Here is an 18,076-nt window from a genome sequence, read left to right as displayed (position 1 = left end):
GAGAATTGTCTTTCTCTGATTGACTTATTTCACTTAGTATAATACCCTTCAGTTCCATCCATGTCGATGTAAATGGTAGGTAGTCATCCTTTCTGATGGCTAAATAATATTCCATTGTATATATATACCACATCTTCCTTATCCATTCATCTATTGATGGACATCTCGGCTCCTAAAATTTGTATGGAACCAGAAAAGACCCTGAAGAGCCAGAGGAATGTTGAAAAAGAAAACCAAAGTTCCATTGTATATATGAACCACATCTTCTTTATCCATTCGTCTGTTGAAGGACATTTGGCTTCTTCCACACTTTGGCTATTATGGACATTGCTGCTATGAACATTGGGGTGCATGTGCCCCTTCTTTTCACTACATCTGTATCTTTGGGGTAAATACCCAGTAGTGCAATTGCTGGGTCACAGATAGCTGCATTTTAAACTTCTTGATTATTGTTTTACAGTTGTTTTTATGTAGTCTGGTAGGAGTCATTTGTTAGATTTATATATTACAAATATTTTCTTTCAATATAGGATTGCTGTTTTACTTTCCTAACAGTCTTTTGATGAGCATGAGTTTTTAATTTTGATAAACTAAAATTTATTATTTTTTCATTTATGGTTAGTGCCTTTTATGTCCTAAGAAATATTTGCCTTCTCCAAGATAGTCTTCCTTGTTTTCTTGTGGAAGCTTTATAGTTTAGCTCCCACATTTAAGTGTTTAGTTTAATTTTTGTGTGTGGTAGGTATGGCTCATTTATTTATTTATGGTTTGTTCCAGCACCCTTTGTTGAAAAGTTTATCCTCTGACTTGTATTGGCCTCTTGGTCAAATATATGTGAGCATATTTCTGGACTGTATGTTGTTTCATTGATCTGAATACCAGTACAAATACCTTAAATACTTTGGCTTTATAGTCTTAAAGCCAGATAGTACAAGTCTCTGACGGGTTTTCTTTGCCTAGTTTAGGTCTAATGCATTTCCATATAAACTTCAGTATCAGGCTTCATTTCTACAAAAATAATTCTGCTGGGATTTGATCTGGATTGTGTTAAATCTATGGTTCCATTTGGAAATGATTGATATTATAAAAATATTGTTTTCTAATCCATGAACATGATATATCTCTTCATTATATAGGTCTTTTAAAATTTCTCTCTGCAGTGTTCTGTTGTTTTCAGTATAGCATTTTTGTATTTCTTTTGTTAAATTGGTTCGTAGATATTTGATTGTTTTTGATGCTGTTGTAAATGGCATTATTTAAAAATTTAATTTCCAATTGTTTATTGACAGTATGCAGATATTTAGTTGTTTTTTGCATATCCATGTTTAGCCCATGATTTTGCTAAATTCAGTTAGTACTAGTAGTTGGTTGATTCCTTGGATTTTCTATATAAACAGTGGTGTCATCTGTAGATAAAGACAAATTGCTACTTTCTTTCCAATTTTTATACCTTTATCGTTGTTTGTTTACTTGTTTGTTTCATTGCCTAGGACTTTCAGAACAATGCTGAATGAAGTGGTGTAAGAATGACCACCATTGTGTTGTTCCTGACTTTAGGGAATATTTCACCATTAAGTGGTCTTTAGCTTTAGGGTTTTGTGGATATCCTTTATGGTCAGTTTGGGGACGTTTTGGTTTCATTTCCAATTGACTGAGAGCTTTTATCCTGAATAGATGTTAAACTTTTTCAAATACTTGGATAAAATAAAACAACAACAGATGAGAAAACAATAAAAATTATGTATTTCATTGTTTTCTGCCCTTTACTGTTTTCTTCCTTTTCTTTTCTTGAGTTTAATTTTCTCTCCTTTCCCCCCTAGGTTCTTGAAGTGAAGGCTTAGATTGTTGACTTTCAGCACTAAAATTTTTTCTAATTATCCATTTTTTTCCTTCAGATTTTTATTTTAATTCTAGTTAGTTAACATATAGTGTAATATTGGTTTCAGGAGTAGAATTTAGTGATACATCACTTACATATAACACCTAGTGCTCATCATAACAAGTGCCCTCCTTAATCCCTATTACCCATTTAGCCCATCCCCCACCCACCTCCCTCCATCAACCCTCAGCTTGTTCTCTATCATTAAGAGTCTCATGGTTTGCTTCCCTCTCTCTTTTTTTCCTCCCCATATGTTCATCTGTTTTGTTTCTTAAATTCCACATATGAGTGAAATTGTATGGTATTTGTCTTTCTCTGACTGACTTATTTTGCTTAGCATAATACACTCTAGCTCCATCCATGTTGTTGCAAATGGCAAGATTTCATTCATTTTGATGGCTGAGTAATATTACACACACACACACACACACACACACACCACACCACACCTTCTTTATCCATTCATCTGTTGATGGACATTTGGACTCTTTCCATAAATTGGCTATTGTTGATAATGCTACTGTAAACATTGGGATGCATGTACCCCTTTGAATCTGTATTTTTATATCCTTTGGGTAACTATCTAGTAGTGTATTTGCTGAGTCATAGGGTAGTATTATTTTTAACTTTTTGTGGAACCTCCATACTGTTTCCTAGAGTGGCTGCACCAGTTTGCATTCCCACCAACAGTGTAAGAGGGTTCCCCTTTCTCCACATCCTTGCTAACATCTGTCATTTCCTGTGTTGATAATTTTAACCTTTCTGACCAGTGTGAGGTGGTATCTCATTGTGGTTTTGATTTGTGTTTCCCTGATGATGAGTGATGTTGAGCATCTTTTCATGTCTGTTAGCCTTCTGGATGTCTTCTTTGGAAAAACGTCTATTCATGTTTTCTTCCCATTTCTTAACTGGATTATTTGGCTTTGGGGTGTTGAGTTTGATAAATTCTTTATAGATTTTGGATACTAACCATTTATCAGCTAAGTCATTTGCAAATATCTTCTCCCTTTCCATCAGTTGCCTTTTAATTTTGTTGTTTCCTTCCCTGTGCAGAAGCTTTTTATCTTGATGAGTCCCAATATTTCGTTTTTGCTTTGGTTTCCCTTGCCTCTGGAGACATGTCTAGCAAGAAGTTGCTAGGGCTAAGGTCAGAGAGGTTGCTGCCTGTGTTCTCCAGGATTTTGACCGTTTCCTGTTTCACATTTAGGTCTTCCATCCATTTGGATTTTATTTTTGTGTTGGTGTAAGAAAGTGGTCCAGTTTCATTCTTCTACATGTTGCCGTCCAGTTTTCCCAACACCATTTGTTGAAGAGACCGTCTTTTTTCCATTGGATATTCTTTCCTGCTCTGTTGAAGATTAGTTGGCCATATAGCTGTGGGTCCATTTATGGGTTTTCTATTCTGTTCCATTGATCTATGTGTCTGTTTTTGTGCCAGTACTATACTGTCTTGATGACTACAGCTTTGTAACATAGCTTGACGTCTGGAATTGTGATGTCTCCAGCTTTGCTATTCTTTTTTAAAATTACTTTGGGTATTCAGGGTCTTTTCTGGTTCCATACAAATCTTAGGATTGTTTGTTCTAGCTCTGTGAAAAACGCTAGTGGTAATTAATCCATTTAAGGTTACCAGTTTCCCTCTAAGCTCTACATTAGCTGTATCCCATGAATTTTGATTTGTTGTGTTTTCACTCTCATTCATTTAAAAATATTAAAAAATTTTTAGTGCTAGATCTTTGCCTGTGTTATTTAGGAGAATGTTGTTTAATTTCCAAATATTTGGGTTCTAGTAATTTTTTGTTTTGATTTCTACTGTAATTCATTGTAATCAGTGAATTTTTTAATACTATAAGGATGTCATACCATTTTTTTCTGATAATGAAACAAATTATCAGACAAATTTGACACTATTCTTGTGATTTTATCCCTAAATGTAATATGATATTTTTTCTCTGCCTCTTTTAAAGATTTTCTCCTTATTTTTGGCATTTAGTAGTATTAATGTAGTTTCATTATGATCTGCTTAAGTGTAGTGGTCTTTGTATTTATTCTGCTTGAGGTTTGTCAAGCTTCTTGAATTTGTGGTTTTATGTTCGTCATCAGTGTTGGAAAAATGTTGGGTGTTATCCTTTCCAGGTATTTATTCTGCCCCTTTCTTTTTCTCCTCTCCTCTTGGGATTTAAAACAAAATATTTGTTATTGTTTCAGAGGTCTCAGGTACTCATCTCCCACCTATGTATTTTGGGGAAAAAAAAAAGTTTATCTGTGCTTTAGTTGGGTTTATATTAACCTGTCTTTAGGTTTACTAATCCTTTCTTCTGCTGTGTCCAATATTTTTTTAAAAGTCTATGTATATTTTTGTTTGTTTGTTTATTTTTGTTTTTTGTATCCCTCTTTCTGGAACTCCAGTGACATATATGGTAGACCTTTCTTCCGTGTATCCTATGAATAATTTTTGTATTCTCCTCCCCCATTTCATCTTTCTGTGCTTCATGCTGAATCTTTTTTTTCCAAATTATCTTTCTTTTCACTAATTCTGTAACCTCCTAATTGTATTCTTAGTTTTGTTAATTGTATTTTTAAGCTCTAGAAATTCCATTTAGTGCTTTAAAAAAGAAATCCCAATTCCTTTATGATATCTTCTAACTTGTCTTTTACTTTATAGAACATATTAGGCATAGTTATTTTAAAGTTTGTTTCTGATAATTCAATTTTCTGAATCTCTGGAAATGCTGATTTTTATTGTCATTTCTTTTGTTTACTTGTCTTGTATGTAAATATATTTTTAATTATGTGCAAGACAATACATAGAAAAACTGTAGAGCTAATTTGAGGGTTAGAATGTTATATTTCTTTAGATAGGGTTTGCTTTTGCCTCTGGAAATTTTGAGGCTATGGACATTAGTAATCCAGGTCACCTTAATGCACCTCAGAAAAAATGTATAGTCCATTCTTGAGATGATTTGAGGCTGGTCTCGGGCCCTTTGAGGGTTGGTCTGATTCTGGTTCCCTTTACTCTATGGTATGGCCTTTTGGGACCTCTGCCCACAATCTAGGGAGATTTTTAGGTATCCCATTCCTTGATTGTCCCCAAATTTCAATTTTTGTTCTCCTACTTCAAAGAGTTTGTTGAAGTCTGCTCATCTTGTGGAATTGACCGATAGAGAAATAGACAAAGGAGGAAGCATGGCCTTAAATGCCAATTTCACCTTTTGATGATTCTTTCTTTTTTTGGATCATGGCCCCATAATTCTCCCATTCTGTTCTCTGTTTTTGTTTGTTTGTTTGCTTTTGCTTTTAATTTTGTCCAGTTTTCTAATTGTTCTCACTAAGACAATCAGCTTGAATTAATTTTTCTGTCATTTTTTGGGAAATGGAACCTAAACTCATTCTGTAATATTTTCAAGAGTGGAATGTCAGTCCTATATATTTTTTGAGTTCAGCTATATAAGAATATCTTTCTATTTCTTCACACATGAGAGAAAACTGCTTCACTGTGAAAAATATGTAAATATTGCTTCATTGTTTTCTGGCATTTAGAATTATAGAAGACAAATCTTAGGCCAGTGTTATTTGTCTATTATAGAAATCCTTTTGGTTGCTCTTAATTCTTGGAGATTTACTTATTAAAAAAACTTTTCTTATATATATATATATTTTAAGGATTTACTTATTTATTTGAGAGAGAGAGAGAAGGGGCAGAGGGAGTGGGAGAGAGGATCTCAAGCAGACTTCACGCTAAGGAAGGAGCCCAACTCAGGGCCTGATCTCACGACCCTGAGATCATGACCTGAGCTGAAGCCAAGCATTGGAGGCTCAATCGACTGCACCACCCAAGTGCCCCTTTCTTACATATTTTTTATATATGAGTATCTTTTTATTGACTTTTGCCTATAATGTTAAGAGTGTTTTCAATCCGGAAATTCAGGTTCTTTTTCAATCTTTTAAAGGAAATTTCTCATTAATGAAATTTTAAATTATTGCTTTTTTCAAATTGTTTTGGTATGTTCCTCAGGAATACCTACAATTCATAGGTTAGATTTTCATTTTCTGTGCTATGTAGCTATTCTAACCACTATTTTTTTCGTATTTTTATCTTGTATATTCTTAGCTTCTCAGTTTGGTTTACTGTATAACTTACTTGACTTTTCCCCCAAATCAGCTCTATTTATTGCTTTGAATTAGGTTTCTAATTTTTCTCTTTTATTTTTAGTTTAATTATACTTAACATATCTCTTGTCCAAATTCATTTTTATCTCATTCTGTTAGCTTCCCATCTCACCATGAATTTCTATGACTTTCTACTCCTGTTTTTATAGAGGCCATGTGTTCTCGCATCAAGTTGCAGATGCTATAATACCTATTTTGATTCATAGACTAGATAGTTTTCAGACATGTTTTCTCTCAGGCCAGTATGATATTCTTTCCTTTGAAGTATCTATTTGGTTGGCCCTTTGTTTTTTTCTTTTTAAAATCAATTTTGCTGGTCCTCTTAGTGGCCAAATGAGTCTGGACCATGCCCCATAGTGATGCTGTCCTGGACCATGTAGCAGCCAGGTGAGTCTGAACCAGGATTGAAGTCCCATCAGTGGGGACCATCTTGTACCCGGCTTCCATCTCTTCATCCTGAGGGTGCAGAGGTCTGAGCCAGGCCAGGAGTGTTGGGCCTCTTTGACCAGATGCACATGTGTGTTCACCTAAGGGAACCTCATCTGTGTGAATGAGGAGGCTGTGGCCAGGCGACTGGGCCACTGGCCACCCCTGCAGTATCAACTAGATTGCGGTGTGGCCTGATTGCTATGTTCATTCCTTATATGTGCAAAGACTTGAGCCAGGCTGCATGGGTTCCATCCTGGCTCCAGCATGACCTTGTTAAGTTACTTAAGCGTTCTATGCTGGATCTGTGACCTTTGAGGATATGGTCATGGACTTAACTCTGGAAGAGTGGCAGCAGCTTGATTCTGCTTAGAGGACTGTCTTCAGGGACGTGATGCTAGAAAGATAGGAACCACACATCAGTGGGATGCCCTGTTTCCATGTCAGATGTGATCTTCAAATTGGAGCCAGGAAAAGAGCTGTGGATGATGGCAGAAGGAACACCACCTCCAGGCTAGTCTCGGAGATGACTGGGGAATTGCTAATCAAATAGGAATACACCAAGTATATAAGGAGAGACTTCGGAATCAAGTGAACTGCATCTATGATAAAACACCTACTGAGCAGAAAGGCTATGGATACGAAGGTTTTGCAAACATATTTCATCTCATCTCATTTGCAAACATATTTTATCCCATCAAGACAAAAAACTCCATAAGCATGTCTTAGGTGGAAGGAGTTTAAAAGATAACTTAGATTTCCTTAATTTAGAAGAGAGAACCTTTATGAACTTAGTGGAGATGAAAAATCATTCAGTTATAATTAATTTCAAATGAAGCATGACAAAGTTCATACAGGTAAGAAAACCTATGAATGTGGGAATGTGTTTAATCAGAAGTCCTATCTGATTGGACACCAGAATGTCCATCCGGGAGTCGGAATGTAATGAGTGTGGGAAAGTCCTTACTGATCAATAATCCTTTACTAGACACATGAGATCTCATTCAGGTGAGAGACACTATGAATGCAAATTCTGCCAGAAAGCCTTTAGTAGAAAAATGTACCTCATTATACACCAGAGAATTCAAACTAGAGAGAAACTCTATGAAAGTGGAAATGCCTTCAGTAGTAGTTTTTATCTTAATCAGCATGAGAAAAGTGCGTACTGGTAATAAACCCTATAAATATAATGAATGTGGGAAGCTGTCCTGTCTGTGGTGGTTACAGCAGTCCTGACAGACTAAGACATCATTACTGCATTTAAACTTCAAATCACAAATTACTTTGGCAAGAAGAATTCTGAAATTTTTTTCTCTTCTGAACTTGTGTCAGTTAGGATTCCTTTGTGTTGGAAATGACACAATATTTAAAACTGATTTAACAAAAGGAAGTTTATTGGTACATATCACGGGAAAGTCCAGTATAGCTACTTAAAAGGAAAAAAAAAGAGATAATTTGACAACTTGTGAAAAGACTCAATATTGAGTCTTCTGATCCATGAACATGGAGTATCTAACCATTTATTTAGGCCTTGTTTAATTTCTCTCAGCAATGCTTGCTAGTTTTCAGTGTATAGGTCTTAGAGATATTTTGTTAAAGATATTTGTAGATACTTTACGGGTTTGGATGCTATTGTAAAGAGTATTTAAAAATTTAATATTCTACTTGTTTATTGCCATTACATAAAAATATAATTGATATTTAAAAAATTATTTTATTATGTTATGTTAATCACCATACATTACATCATTAGTTTTTGATGTAGCGTTCCATGATTCATTGTTTGCATATAACACCCAGTGCTCCATTCAGTATATGCCCTCTTTAATACCCATCACCAGGCTAACCCATCCCCTCACCCCCTCTCCCCTCTAGAACCCCCAGTTTGTTTCTCAGAGTCCATAGTCTTTCATGGTTCATCTCCCCCTCCTATTCCCCCCCCCTTCTTTTCCCCCTTCCTAGTATCTTCTTCTTTTTTTTTTTTTTTTTAACATATAATGTATTATTTGTTTCAGAGGTACAGGTTTGTGATTCAACAGTCTTACACAATTCACAGCACTCACCATGTGCTATGGTGAGTGCTGAAAATGTAATTGATTTTTGTATTTTGACTTTATATCCAGTGACCTTGCTAAACTCACTTATTAGTTTTTGTAGCTTATTTATAAGTTTCTTAAGATATTCTGTGTACATGATTATACTCTCTTGCAAATAAATATAATTAAAATTTTTTCTTCTTCCTTACTAATTTGTATGTCTTCCTAACTCGCCTGCCTGCCTTCTTTCCTCCCTCTCTCTCTCCCTTCTTTTCTTCTTTCCTACCTATCCTCCTTCTTTTCTCTCTTTCCTTTTCTCATTGCAGTGGTTCATGTTTCCAGTTCAATGTTGAATAGGAGTGCTACAAGTGGATATCTTTGTTTTCTCCCCTAGTCTCTAGGGGGCATGTATTCAGACTTTCAGCATTAAATCTGATGTTGGTTGTAGGCTTTCCACAGATGCTTTTTATCAGAGTGGGGAAGTTCCTATCTATTCTTAGTTTACTGAGAGTTTTTATCATGAGTGAATGTCAATTTTAGTCAAACACATTTTCTTCTATTAAGATGATCATATGACTTCTTTCCTTTATTTTGTTAATATGGTAAATTACATTGCTTTGCTTTGCATTGTGAATTCAACCTTATATTACCTGGGCTAAGTTCCATATTGTCAGCTTTATTATGTTGCCAGACTCAGTTTGCTAGTTTTTGTTAAGTTTTCTTGCTCCTACACTTATGAGGGACATTGACCTAGTTTTCTTTTATTATAATTGTCATCTGGTTTTGTTTACAGAATGATGCTGACCTCATAAAATGAGTTGGGAAGAATTTCCTCCTGTTCTATTTTCTGAAAGAGTTTTTGTAGAATTTGTATTATTTATTCCTTAAATAATTAATAGAATTCACTGGTGAATCCATATGGACTTGGGGTTTTCTCTTTAGGAAGGTTTCACATTATCAATTCAATTTAATGTTATGGGGCGTTTAAGTTTTCAACTTTTTATTCAGTCATATTTGTAATTTTGTAATCTGTTTTTTTGAGGAATAAACGATTTATGCATTTTGTCTAACTTGCCAAATTTATTGGCATATCTATAGGATCTGTGGTGATGCCCTACCTTTCACTCTTGATACTGGTAATTTGTTTTTTTCTTTTTCTCTGTTTTTTTTTTAATTCATCAGGCTAGCTAGGTGGCTTATCAATTTTATTGGACTTTCCAAAGATCCAGCACTTGGTTTTATGATTTTTCTCTATTGGTTTCTTGTTTTCAGTTTCATTGATTTCTGCTTCTGTCTTTATTATTCCTTCTATTAACATTGAGTTTAACATGTTCTTTTTCTGTCTTATTAAGATAGAAGCATAAATTGTTTATTTTGGACTTTTTATATTATCTAATTTAATAATTTAAAGCCATAAATTTACCTTTAAGCATTGTTTAGTTTCATCCCACAAATTTGATATGCTGTGATTTCATTGTATTTCAATACAGAATATTTTCTAATATTCCTTATGATTTTTCCTTTGATTTGTGGGTTGTTTAGGAGTGTGTTTAAGTGCACAAATATTTTTTATTTTCAAGATATCTTTTTATTTATTTCTAGTTTAATTTCACTGTGGTCAGGAAATGTACTCTATGATTTCATTCCATCTAAATTTTTGAACCTTATTTTATGGACCAGAATATTGTCTCAAGACTGAGAGGATTGTTGAAATTTATAACACTAATTATGGATTTATTTCTCTTTCAGTTCTGTCAGTTTTGCTTCATTTAATTTGAAACTCTATCATTAGATGCACACATATTTATGATTGATATGTCATTTTGATGAATTGACTCATCATGAAATATTCTTCTTTATTATTGGTAATATTCTTTGTTCTGGAGTCTACTTGTCTCATATTTATGTGGACACTCCAGCTTTCTTGTAATTAGCATTATATTAGTGTGGTGTAACTTTTTCTGTTTACTCTTTTAAAAAATATTTATTTATTTGAGTAATCTCTACACCCAGTGTGGGGCTCACAACCCCAAGATCAAGAGTTGTATGCTTTTCTGACTGAGCCAGCCAGGCGCCCCTCTGTTTACTTTTAACTTATCTATCTTTATATTTCAAGTGTGTTTCTCACAAGCAGCCTATATTTTGGTAATGGTTTTTGAAAAAGTTAAATCCTTTTTAACAATCTCTGCCTTTTAGACCATTTACATGCCATGTAATTATTGTTTAGGCCATTTACATTTAATGTAATTACAGATATGGTTGGGCTTACGTCTATCATCTTACACTTGTTTTCTATTTGTCCCAATTATTCCTTGTTCATTTCTTTTTATTAGCTTGTCTTCTTTTTGGTTAATTGTTTTTAGTATTCCATTTTATCTTTGTATTGAATTATTAACTATACCATTTTAAGAAGAATTGCTCTAGGGTTTACAATATGTACCTTTAACTTCACAGTCTACCTTCAAATAATATTATACTAGTTTACATGTAATATAAGAACCCCGTGCATTTTCATTTCCTCCCTTCCATCCTTTTTTGTTCTTGTTATCAAATATTGACTTCTATATATATTATTAGTCTCACAATACATGGCTGTTCTTGTTTTAAACAGAAAATCTTTTTTTAAAAAAGATTTTATTTATTTATTCATGAGAGATAGAGAGAGAGAGAGGCAGAGGCAGAGGGAGAAGCAGGCTCCCCACGGAGCAGGGAGCCCGATGCGGGACAACAGAAAATCATTTTTAACAATACGTAAATATAGGTAGAAAGTCTTTTGTGGTTATTTACATGTGCATAACTACCATGTGCAGAACTCTTTATGCCTTTGTGTAGGTTCTAGCTTCCATCTGATATCATTTTCCTTCAGCCTTCCTTCAACGTTTCTTGTTGTGGAGCTCAGCTGGCAGTGAATTCTCTTATCTTGTGTTTGTCTTCAAATAGTCTTTATTTCATATTCATTTTTGAAGGATATTTTCACTGGGTATAGAATTATAGGTTGACAGTTTTTTTCTTTCAGCCTATTAAAGATGTCGTTCCATTGTCTTCTGGCTTGCATTGTTTGTGACGAGAAATCAGCGATCATTCTTATCTTTGTTCCCCTGTAAGTAATGTGTCTTTTTTTCCTGGTTGCTTTTAAGATTTTCTCTTTATCATGGTTTTTCATCAATTTGATTATGATGAGTTTTAGTGTGATTTTCTTTGCTTTTATTTTGCCTAAGATTCATTGAGCTTCTTGGATCTGTGGGCTTATAGTTTTTAATCAAATTTGATAAATTTTGTCATTGTTTTTTCAAATATCTCCCTCCTCCCCCTTTCGCTCCTTTTGGACTTTTAACCAGATGTGCTTTATACTGCCTAATATTATCCCACAGCTCACTGAAGCTCTGTTTGTTTTTCTTCCAGTACTTCAGTTTTAGTAGTTTCTGCTATTACGTCTTCTAATTCACTGATCTTTCCCTATGCATTGTCTAATCTGCTGTTAAGCCCATTCAGTGAATTTTCCATGTTCTATATCATATTTTTAATTTTAGAAATTCCATTTGGTTCTTTTATCTTTCATCTCTATTCTCATTGTGTAATGTTTTCTTTGAATATAATAGCTGTTTTTAAGTCCTTGTTTGCTAATCACCTCATCTCTATAATTTCTGGGTTTATTTCTGTTGGTCAGTTTTTTTTTTTTTCCTGATTATGGGTAACATTTTCCTCCTTTTTCAAATATCGAATAATTTTTTACTGGATGCTGGACTTCATGAGTATTACATTATTGAGTATCTGGATTTTGTTGTCTTCCATTATAGTGTTTCAGGGTTTGTTTTGGCCATCAAGTTACTGGTGGATCAGCTTGACCCTTTTAGGGCTTGATCTTATCCTTTGTTAGGGTGAGCCTGGAATAGCCTTTTCCCTAATGTTAGTTTAGCCCTACTGCTAAGGTATGACTTCCTAGAGTCTCTACTGAATGTCCCAGGTTTTCACTGAGTTCCCTTCACTCTGGTTGGTTGGAACTTGAATATCTCTCAGGCCTGTATGAAATGTAGGAATTATTCTGCTTACAGATCCTCCATAGTTGTTCTCTATGCAGCCTATGGAATTTTGTCTTACATATGTTCAGCTTATTATAAAGCCAAAGACCTAAAAGGATTCTTAGATTTCTGGAGCTCTTTCTTTGCATAACTCCCTCTTCTTTGGTATACTACCCAGCAAATATAAGCCACCTTGCCTCTTTAAACTCCAGTTTTTGTCCCCTCAATTCAGTGAAACCACCCTACTGTGCTTATCTTTCTCCTTCCATATCCAAGGTCTGGAAATTGCTTCCAGGAAGAAAGCCAGGGTGATTATAGGATTGACTGTATTGTTTCTCTTCTCTCAAGGATCATTGTCCTACAGTATGTAGTCCAATTTCTGAAAACAGTTGTTTTGTATATATTTTCCAGTTTTCTAGTTGTTTATGATGGGAGGGCAAGTCTAATACCAGTTACCTTGTTGTAGTTGGAAGCAGATTTATTGTCTGCCATGTTTTTACATTATATATATTTTTTGTTTTTATTTTTAAATGAAGGGAGCTCTATCGTGACTATATTTGCCATATGGTAAGATATGTAGATTGGTCCTATATCAGAATCAATTGTAGTGATTTTCCCAATTACAAATACCTGTTCTCTACCCTTAAAGATTTTGATTTGGCAGATTTAACATGAGTTTCAGGTATCATATTTTTGAAATCTTGACAAGTGATTTTTTGATACACAAGAAAAGCTAAGAACCCTTCTTCTGGTAAGTTTAAATCTAGTGTGACTTTAGTGAACTAATGAGGTATCCTACAATCTATTCTTAACTCAGTGACACTCTGTAAAAATGAAATAAAATATTAGAGGACTAGGACCTCCTGGATATCCCCATCATCTACATATAAAGCATTAATTTCTGGCAAAGCAGGAGACTTTAGAGCCCTGATCAAGAGCTATGGCTGTTGTACATTCTTATTTCCTTGTGCCTTTGCCATAGCAGTTATTATATTTCTTGAATGTTACTTCTATCTGTAAGTGTCAAGACTTCTTAATATTTATAAAGTGATCTGCAAATATTCTCATAATACAGGGATTCAGTAATGGTTAGCAGATTTTGTCTTGTGTGCCAACTCTGTTTTATTAGTGGTAACTTTCTGGAGCTCTGTGTTGAGAAGGATTCTAAGGTCAGTTCTGGACTCAGCAGGAAGGAATGCTCTTATGGATTAGTGATATCTGTCATGAGTTTGGGATTGGAGGAAAGAGACGCATGTCCTATGTATTTGCAACTCCTATACTGGTTAAAGGCAGTCTTTTTTTCTAGGTTTCTCTAATTACACAAGAAAACTTGTTGCTACTCTCTATATTCATCTTGACTTTTCCACATATAGGAAACATTTTATAGTTATGGAATGCCTGTATTCAAATTATTTCTTCATTTATCCATTCCTTACTGATTTCTCTAAAAATATAATCTCTAAAAATTCTCTCTAAAATATATAATCTCTAAAAATATAATCAATATGATAGTGTGTTTTTAGAGTAGTGGTTTTTGGTCTGTACTTCTCATCTTCTTTTAAAATAAATTGACCCATTGTGTATTTTTTAAAGTCAATGGCTCTGTTGACCTTATTTTCCTAAATTTCAAATCAGACACATAATCTTATATCTGGTCTAACCATAGGCTAAAAGATTTGAAGTTGGAACACCCCTGGACAGAAAACTTTATATGGCCTAGGATATTAATAATAAATGTTTTTGAATTATAATTGGACATATAACTAAGTAAGAATATCCTCTCATCTGCAAATTCTAGTATATTAGGCCAATCATAATCCTATAAGATTAGAATTTGGCAATTTAGAAAATTTTCCTACTTTCAAACATGTAATTTTATTGCATTTTTAAATGATGGAGTATTGTTAGCTAAGTGCTTTGGACTACTGAATCATCTAAATGAGGATAATTACTTGTGTGACTTTTATTCTGATCTATCCCAGATCCCTTGGTCTTATCCTCATTCTGTGTGCATACTGTGTTAAGGAGAGGGTATTAGCAAACTAGCAGAGGTTAGTCTGTGGGTCACAGTCTGTGGTGTGAGAGATATATTTCATTTGGGCAAGAAATTCATCTTTCCAGTCTCCACATTTGATGAGAATGGGATGGGACATGGAATAGTGGCAGTTACCTTACCATTCATTTCAGTTATTATGAGTTTGAAATACTTCTTGGATCCAGAAATCTAGGATGTTCAGCTTAGTATGTACTACAATGAAAAGAGCACTGTTGAGAACCAAGAGATAGAGGTTCTTGTCTCAGCTTGTCATTTACTAACTCTGTGACCATAATGAGCTACTTAACCTTTGTAACTTTCACTTACTCATATATGAAATGAGATTAATAATCTGCTGTACCTATTCTGCATAGTTGTTGGGAGGATGAAGTGAAACCATAGATATGTAAAAACGTTGGACAACTTTCTAATAGTATATCATTGCAAGGTAATATTATGGTACTGTGTATGCCACCTTATACTAGCTTGTCTCTGCCCATGGGAAAATAGATATCTTTGTTCAATTTTTAAATTTGTCATAGATTTAAAAAATGATTATCTTAGGAAGCCTGATGATGGTTCTACTTAGGAAGAAGAAACCTAGTGTAATATCTGCTACACTTTTAGTAGGGCACTAATAACTTCAATGAGGAGTATTCATCAGCTATTCTTTGCTTTACAGCTTGGAATCCAATCCACTGCCAGCACATTGAATGCCACAACGCAATTAACAAGCCAGCTGTGAAGGTACTGTGTTATTAGACCTGGTGCCATATTGTATTGTCAGTGGTCAGATTATCAGGAACAAATTGCTGAATGTAATGGAGAAGATTGCATCCTTCTCTGTAAAGCAGAGGCCTGTGCTCTGTAGTAAACTCAAGGACCTCCATGTTCAATCTGATTGTACTTTGGTGGATTGGTTCAGGACAGAGAAATGAATAGTGGTGACTGAAGGTTTGGCTGTGAGTTCATGGTCAAGTGCTGTGTAGCAATGAGAATTATCAGAATAATCCTGGTAAAACACGTAGTCCTTGCTTGGCTTCTATCTGAGTTAATAAACTCAGGGAAATGTACTTTGCCTCTGTTTCACTTATTTCAGATTATGAGTGTTTAGTGTATGACTGTGAAATCAAGAGTCATATGACCAAAATAGATAAAATTGTTAAGTCTTGGCTGAGATCACAGATAATCACTTAACCAAGATGACTGAGAGGTAGTTGGGCAGTGAACACATGGAAAGGTATGTTAGAGGTAAGGGAACAGTGGTTTAGAGAGGCCAAGACACTTTCCTAAGTCAGAACCAGGTACCTTGACTCTCAGCCTTATTCTTTTTCTACCATCACAAATTTCCCTGTCTTGTTATAACCCTGAATATTTAAATTTGAGTGTTAAGAAAAATGATCACACCTTTTAACAAAATTACTTATGGTATATTTGTTGGATACAATACTTGGCTGGAGAGACCTATGCCTGGATTTGCAAAGATTAATTTTTTATACTGTGAAGAGTGAGCGTTACGCCAAGTCATTAGAGTTCACAGATACTTTTTAGAACCTAGTGTCCTGGGAGTTTGCCTCCCTTCTTCTATAGACAGGAAGACTACCAAATACCAAAGATTACCAAATAACAGATACATAATAGTATCATTTTATAGAAACAGAGTAGAAGAGGTAAAATGAGATATAAGAAATATAAATATAAATCCCAAAATGTGTATCATATACCAGAAATGTCAGAGGAGTGCCAATAATAACATTGTCATCCAGATGTATCTTACTAGCAGAGGACCTTTTTGTATTATTATGTTTCATATCTGCTTTTGATAAAGGCAAATTGAATGAATTTATGTTGAGAAAGAGCAAGTGAGGGTAACCCACCAGTGGAGGCAGAGTCTCACCCATTCAGCTATGAGCACCCCTCCTCTGAACTTCCAGACATTTGGGATTCAAAGGTACTTTTCTTTGGTGCGAGGACATTTTGAGCTATACACATGTTGCGTTCATATATTATCCATGGATTTCAGCTTAATTCTTCAGGTGGTGAGAATTGTGCAGCTGTCTTACTTTAGTTTCTTTATCTGTCCTTTCCTCTTTCTGCTTATGTTACAATGCCCTCTTTTGGTTCACTCAGACATCAACAGAAAAGGGAGGTACTTTTTGTTTGATTTTTCCACTTATTTTTTTCTTTGATCTTATGTCAGGCTGCATTCTCAGGAGTCCTCTGACTTCATGATTAGTAATGATTTTTGGTTTTCCACTCCCAAAAGTCATCACAAATTAGATTTTCTCCCTCTCTTCTAGGCCAACAGCTTAGTCCACCCCTCTGACTGGGCTTTGCTCTGCTTATAGGCCGTTCCCTGTAGCCAGTCCTGCAGGACAGGCCAAACCATCCTACTTTCTGTCTCATTTTTAGGTGAGGTGAAATTTACAATAACGTAAGTTTAATCATTTTAAAGTGAATGATTCAATGGCATTTAGCATCTTCACAATGCTGTGCGACCACCACCTCTATCTAGTTCCTAAACATTTTTATTAGCACCCCCACAAATTTTATTTTCTGAACTCCAGCGTTCCTAAAGAGTTTTCTTTTGTATTTTTACTCTGCTTCCCTGGAAAGGTAACATTCTTGTTAGTGCTTCCTGTGCTGGGCCTGTTTTTGCAGAACAACAGATCTGGCTCAGTATTGTTTTTTCATTGCAATATGAGCACTCCCCAAACCCAGGTAGGTATGACTATGTGACATATAGGTCGAGGGCACCCAACATCCAGATACTTACAGAATAATGTTAAATGAAAAGGAAGCCATCCTTTATAGTATGATGCCAGTTTAATTTAAAAATCACATATATGTATATTTATATTCGTATTCATGCTCATCAGAATGTTATTAGTGGTTGCATTGAGATGGCGGGTTAATGAGTTTCTCCATTTTCCTAAGCCTCTACATTGGGCATAATTGTATTTATAAATGGAAAATAACTAGTTTTTTAATGCAGCAGTCAGATATGAACATGTTAATATAGATGTAAACTGACTTGTTCAGAGTAAAGACAGTTGACCCTAATGTCCACAAATGTTATGGGTCATGTGAACTAATTCATTTAACATGTCAGAGGTCACCTAGTTAATCTATAATGATTATAGTTCGGACATCATAGGAGTTTTTCCCTTTGAGTGGAATGAAAAATATCTTTACCTGATGGGAGTATCAATAACTCATTAGAAATGAAAGTGAAGTAACTATATTGAAGAACAGGTCTATATTGGACACATGGGAAAGACTCAGGGAAAATGGATTTATCCTCACAAAAAGCATACTGTCTCCATATTTGTGAACTTTTACCACTAGGCAGTGATGATTTGCCAAATAGAAAAGTATTATCTATGTTTGTTGCAATACACTGCAAAAACGTACTTTTTTAGGCAAGAGCCAAAAGCTGCGACAGGATTCAAAATGAAAAGGTGTTAGAACTTAGAGTTCATTATATTACACTCTGCTTTTGGTTTTACTT

At 34.7% G+C, this 18,076-nt stretch overlaps 1 protein-coding gene across 1 annotated transcript in view; it reads left to right on the top strand.

Annotated features, from left to right (window-relative positions):
- The window catches only part of UNC79 (unc-79 homolog, NALCN channel complex subunit), a 239,203-nt gene that overhangs the window by 77,210 nt on the left and 143,917 nt on the right, over nt 1-18,076 (top strand). Inside the window, 1 exon segment of the mRNA XM_044918006.1 lies at nt 15,248-15,312. Within this exon segment, the coding sequence (XP_044773941.1) occupies nt 15,248-15,312 (65 nt within the window).

Source organism: Neomonachus schauinslandi, chromosome 9 (assembly GCF_002201575.2).
Source record: "Neomonachus schauinslandi chromosome 9, ASM220157v2, whole genome shotgun sequence".
In the NCBI taxonomy this organism is placed as follows: Eukaryota; Metazoa; Chordata; class Mammalia; order Carnivora; family Phocidae; genus Neomonachus; species Neomonachus schauinslandi.
The sequence above is the reverse complement of the archived record's forward strand: the minus strand, read 5'-3'. Positions and strand labels throughout refer to the sequence as shown.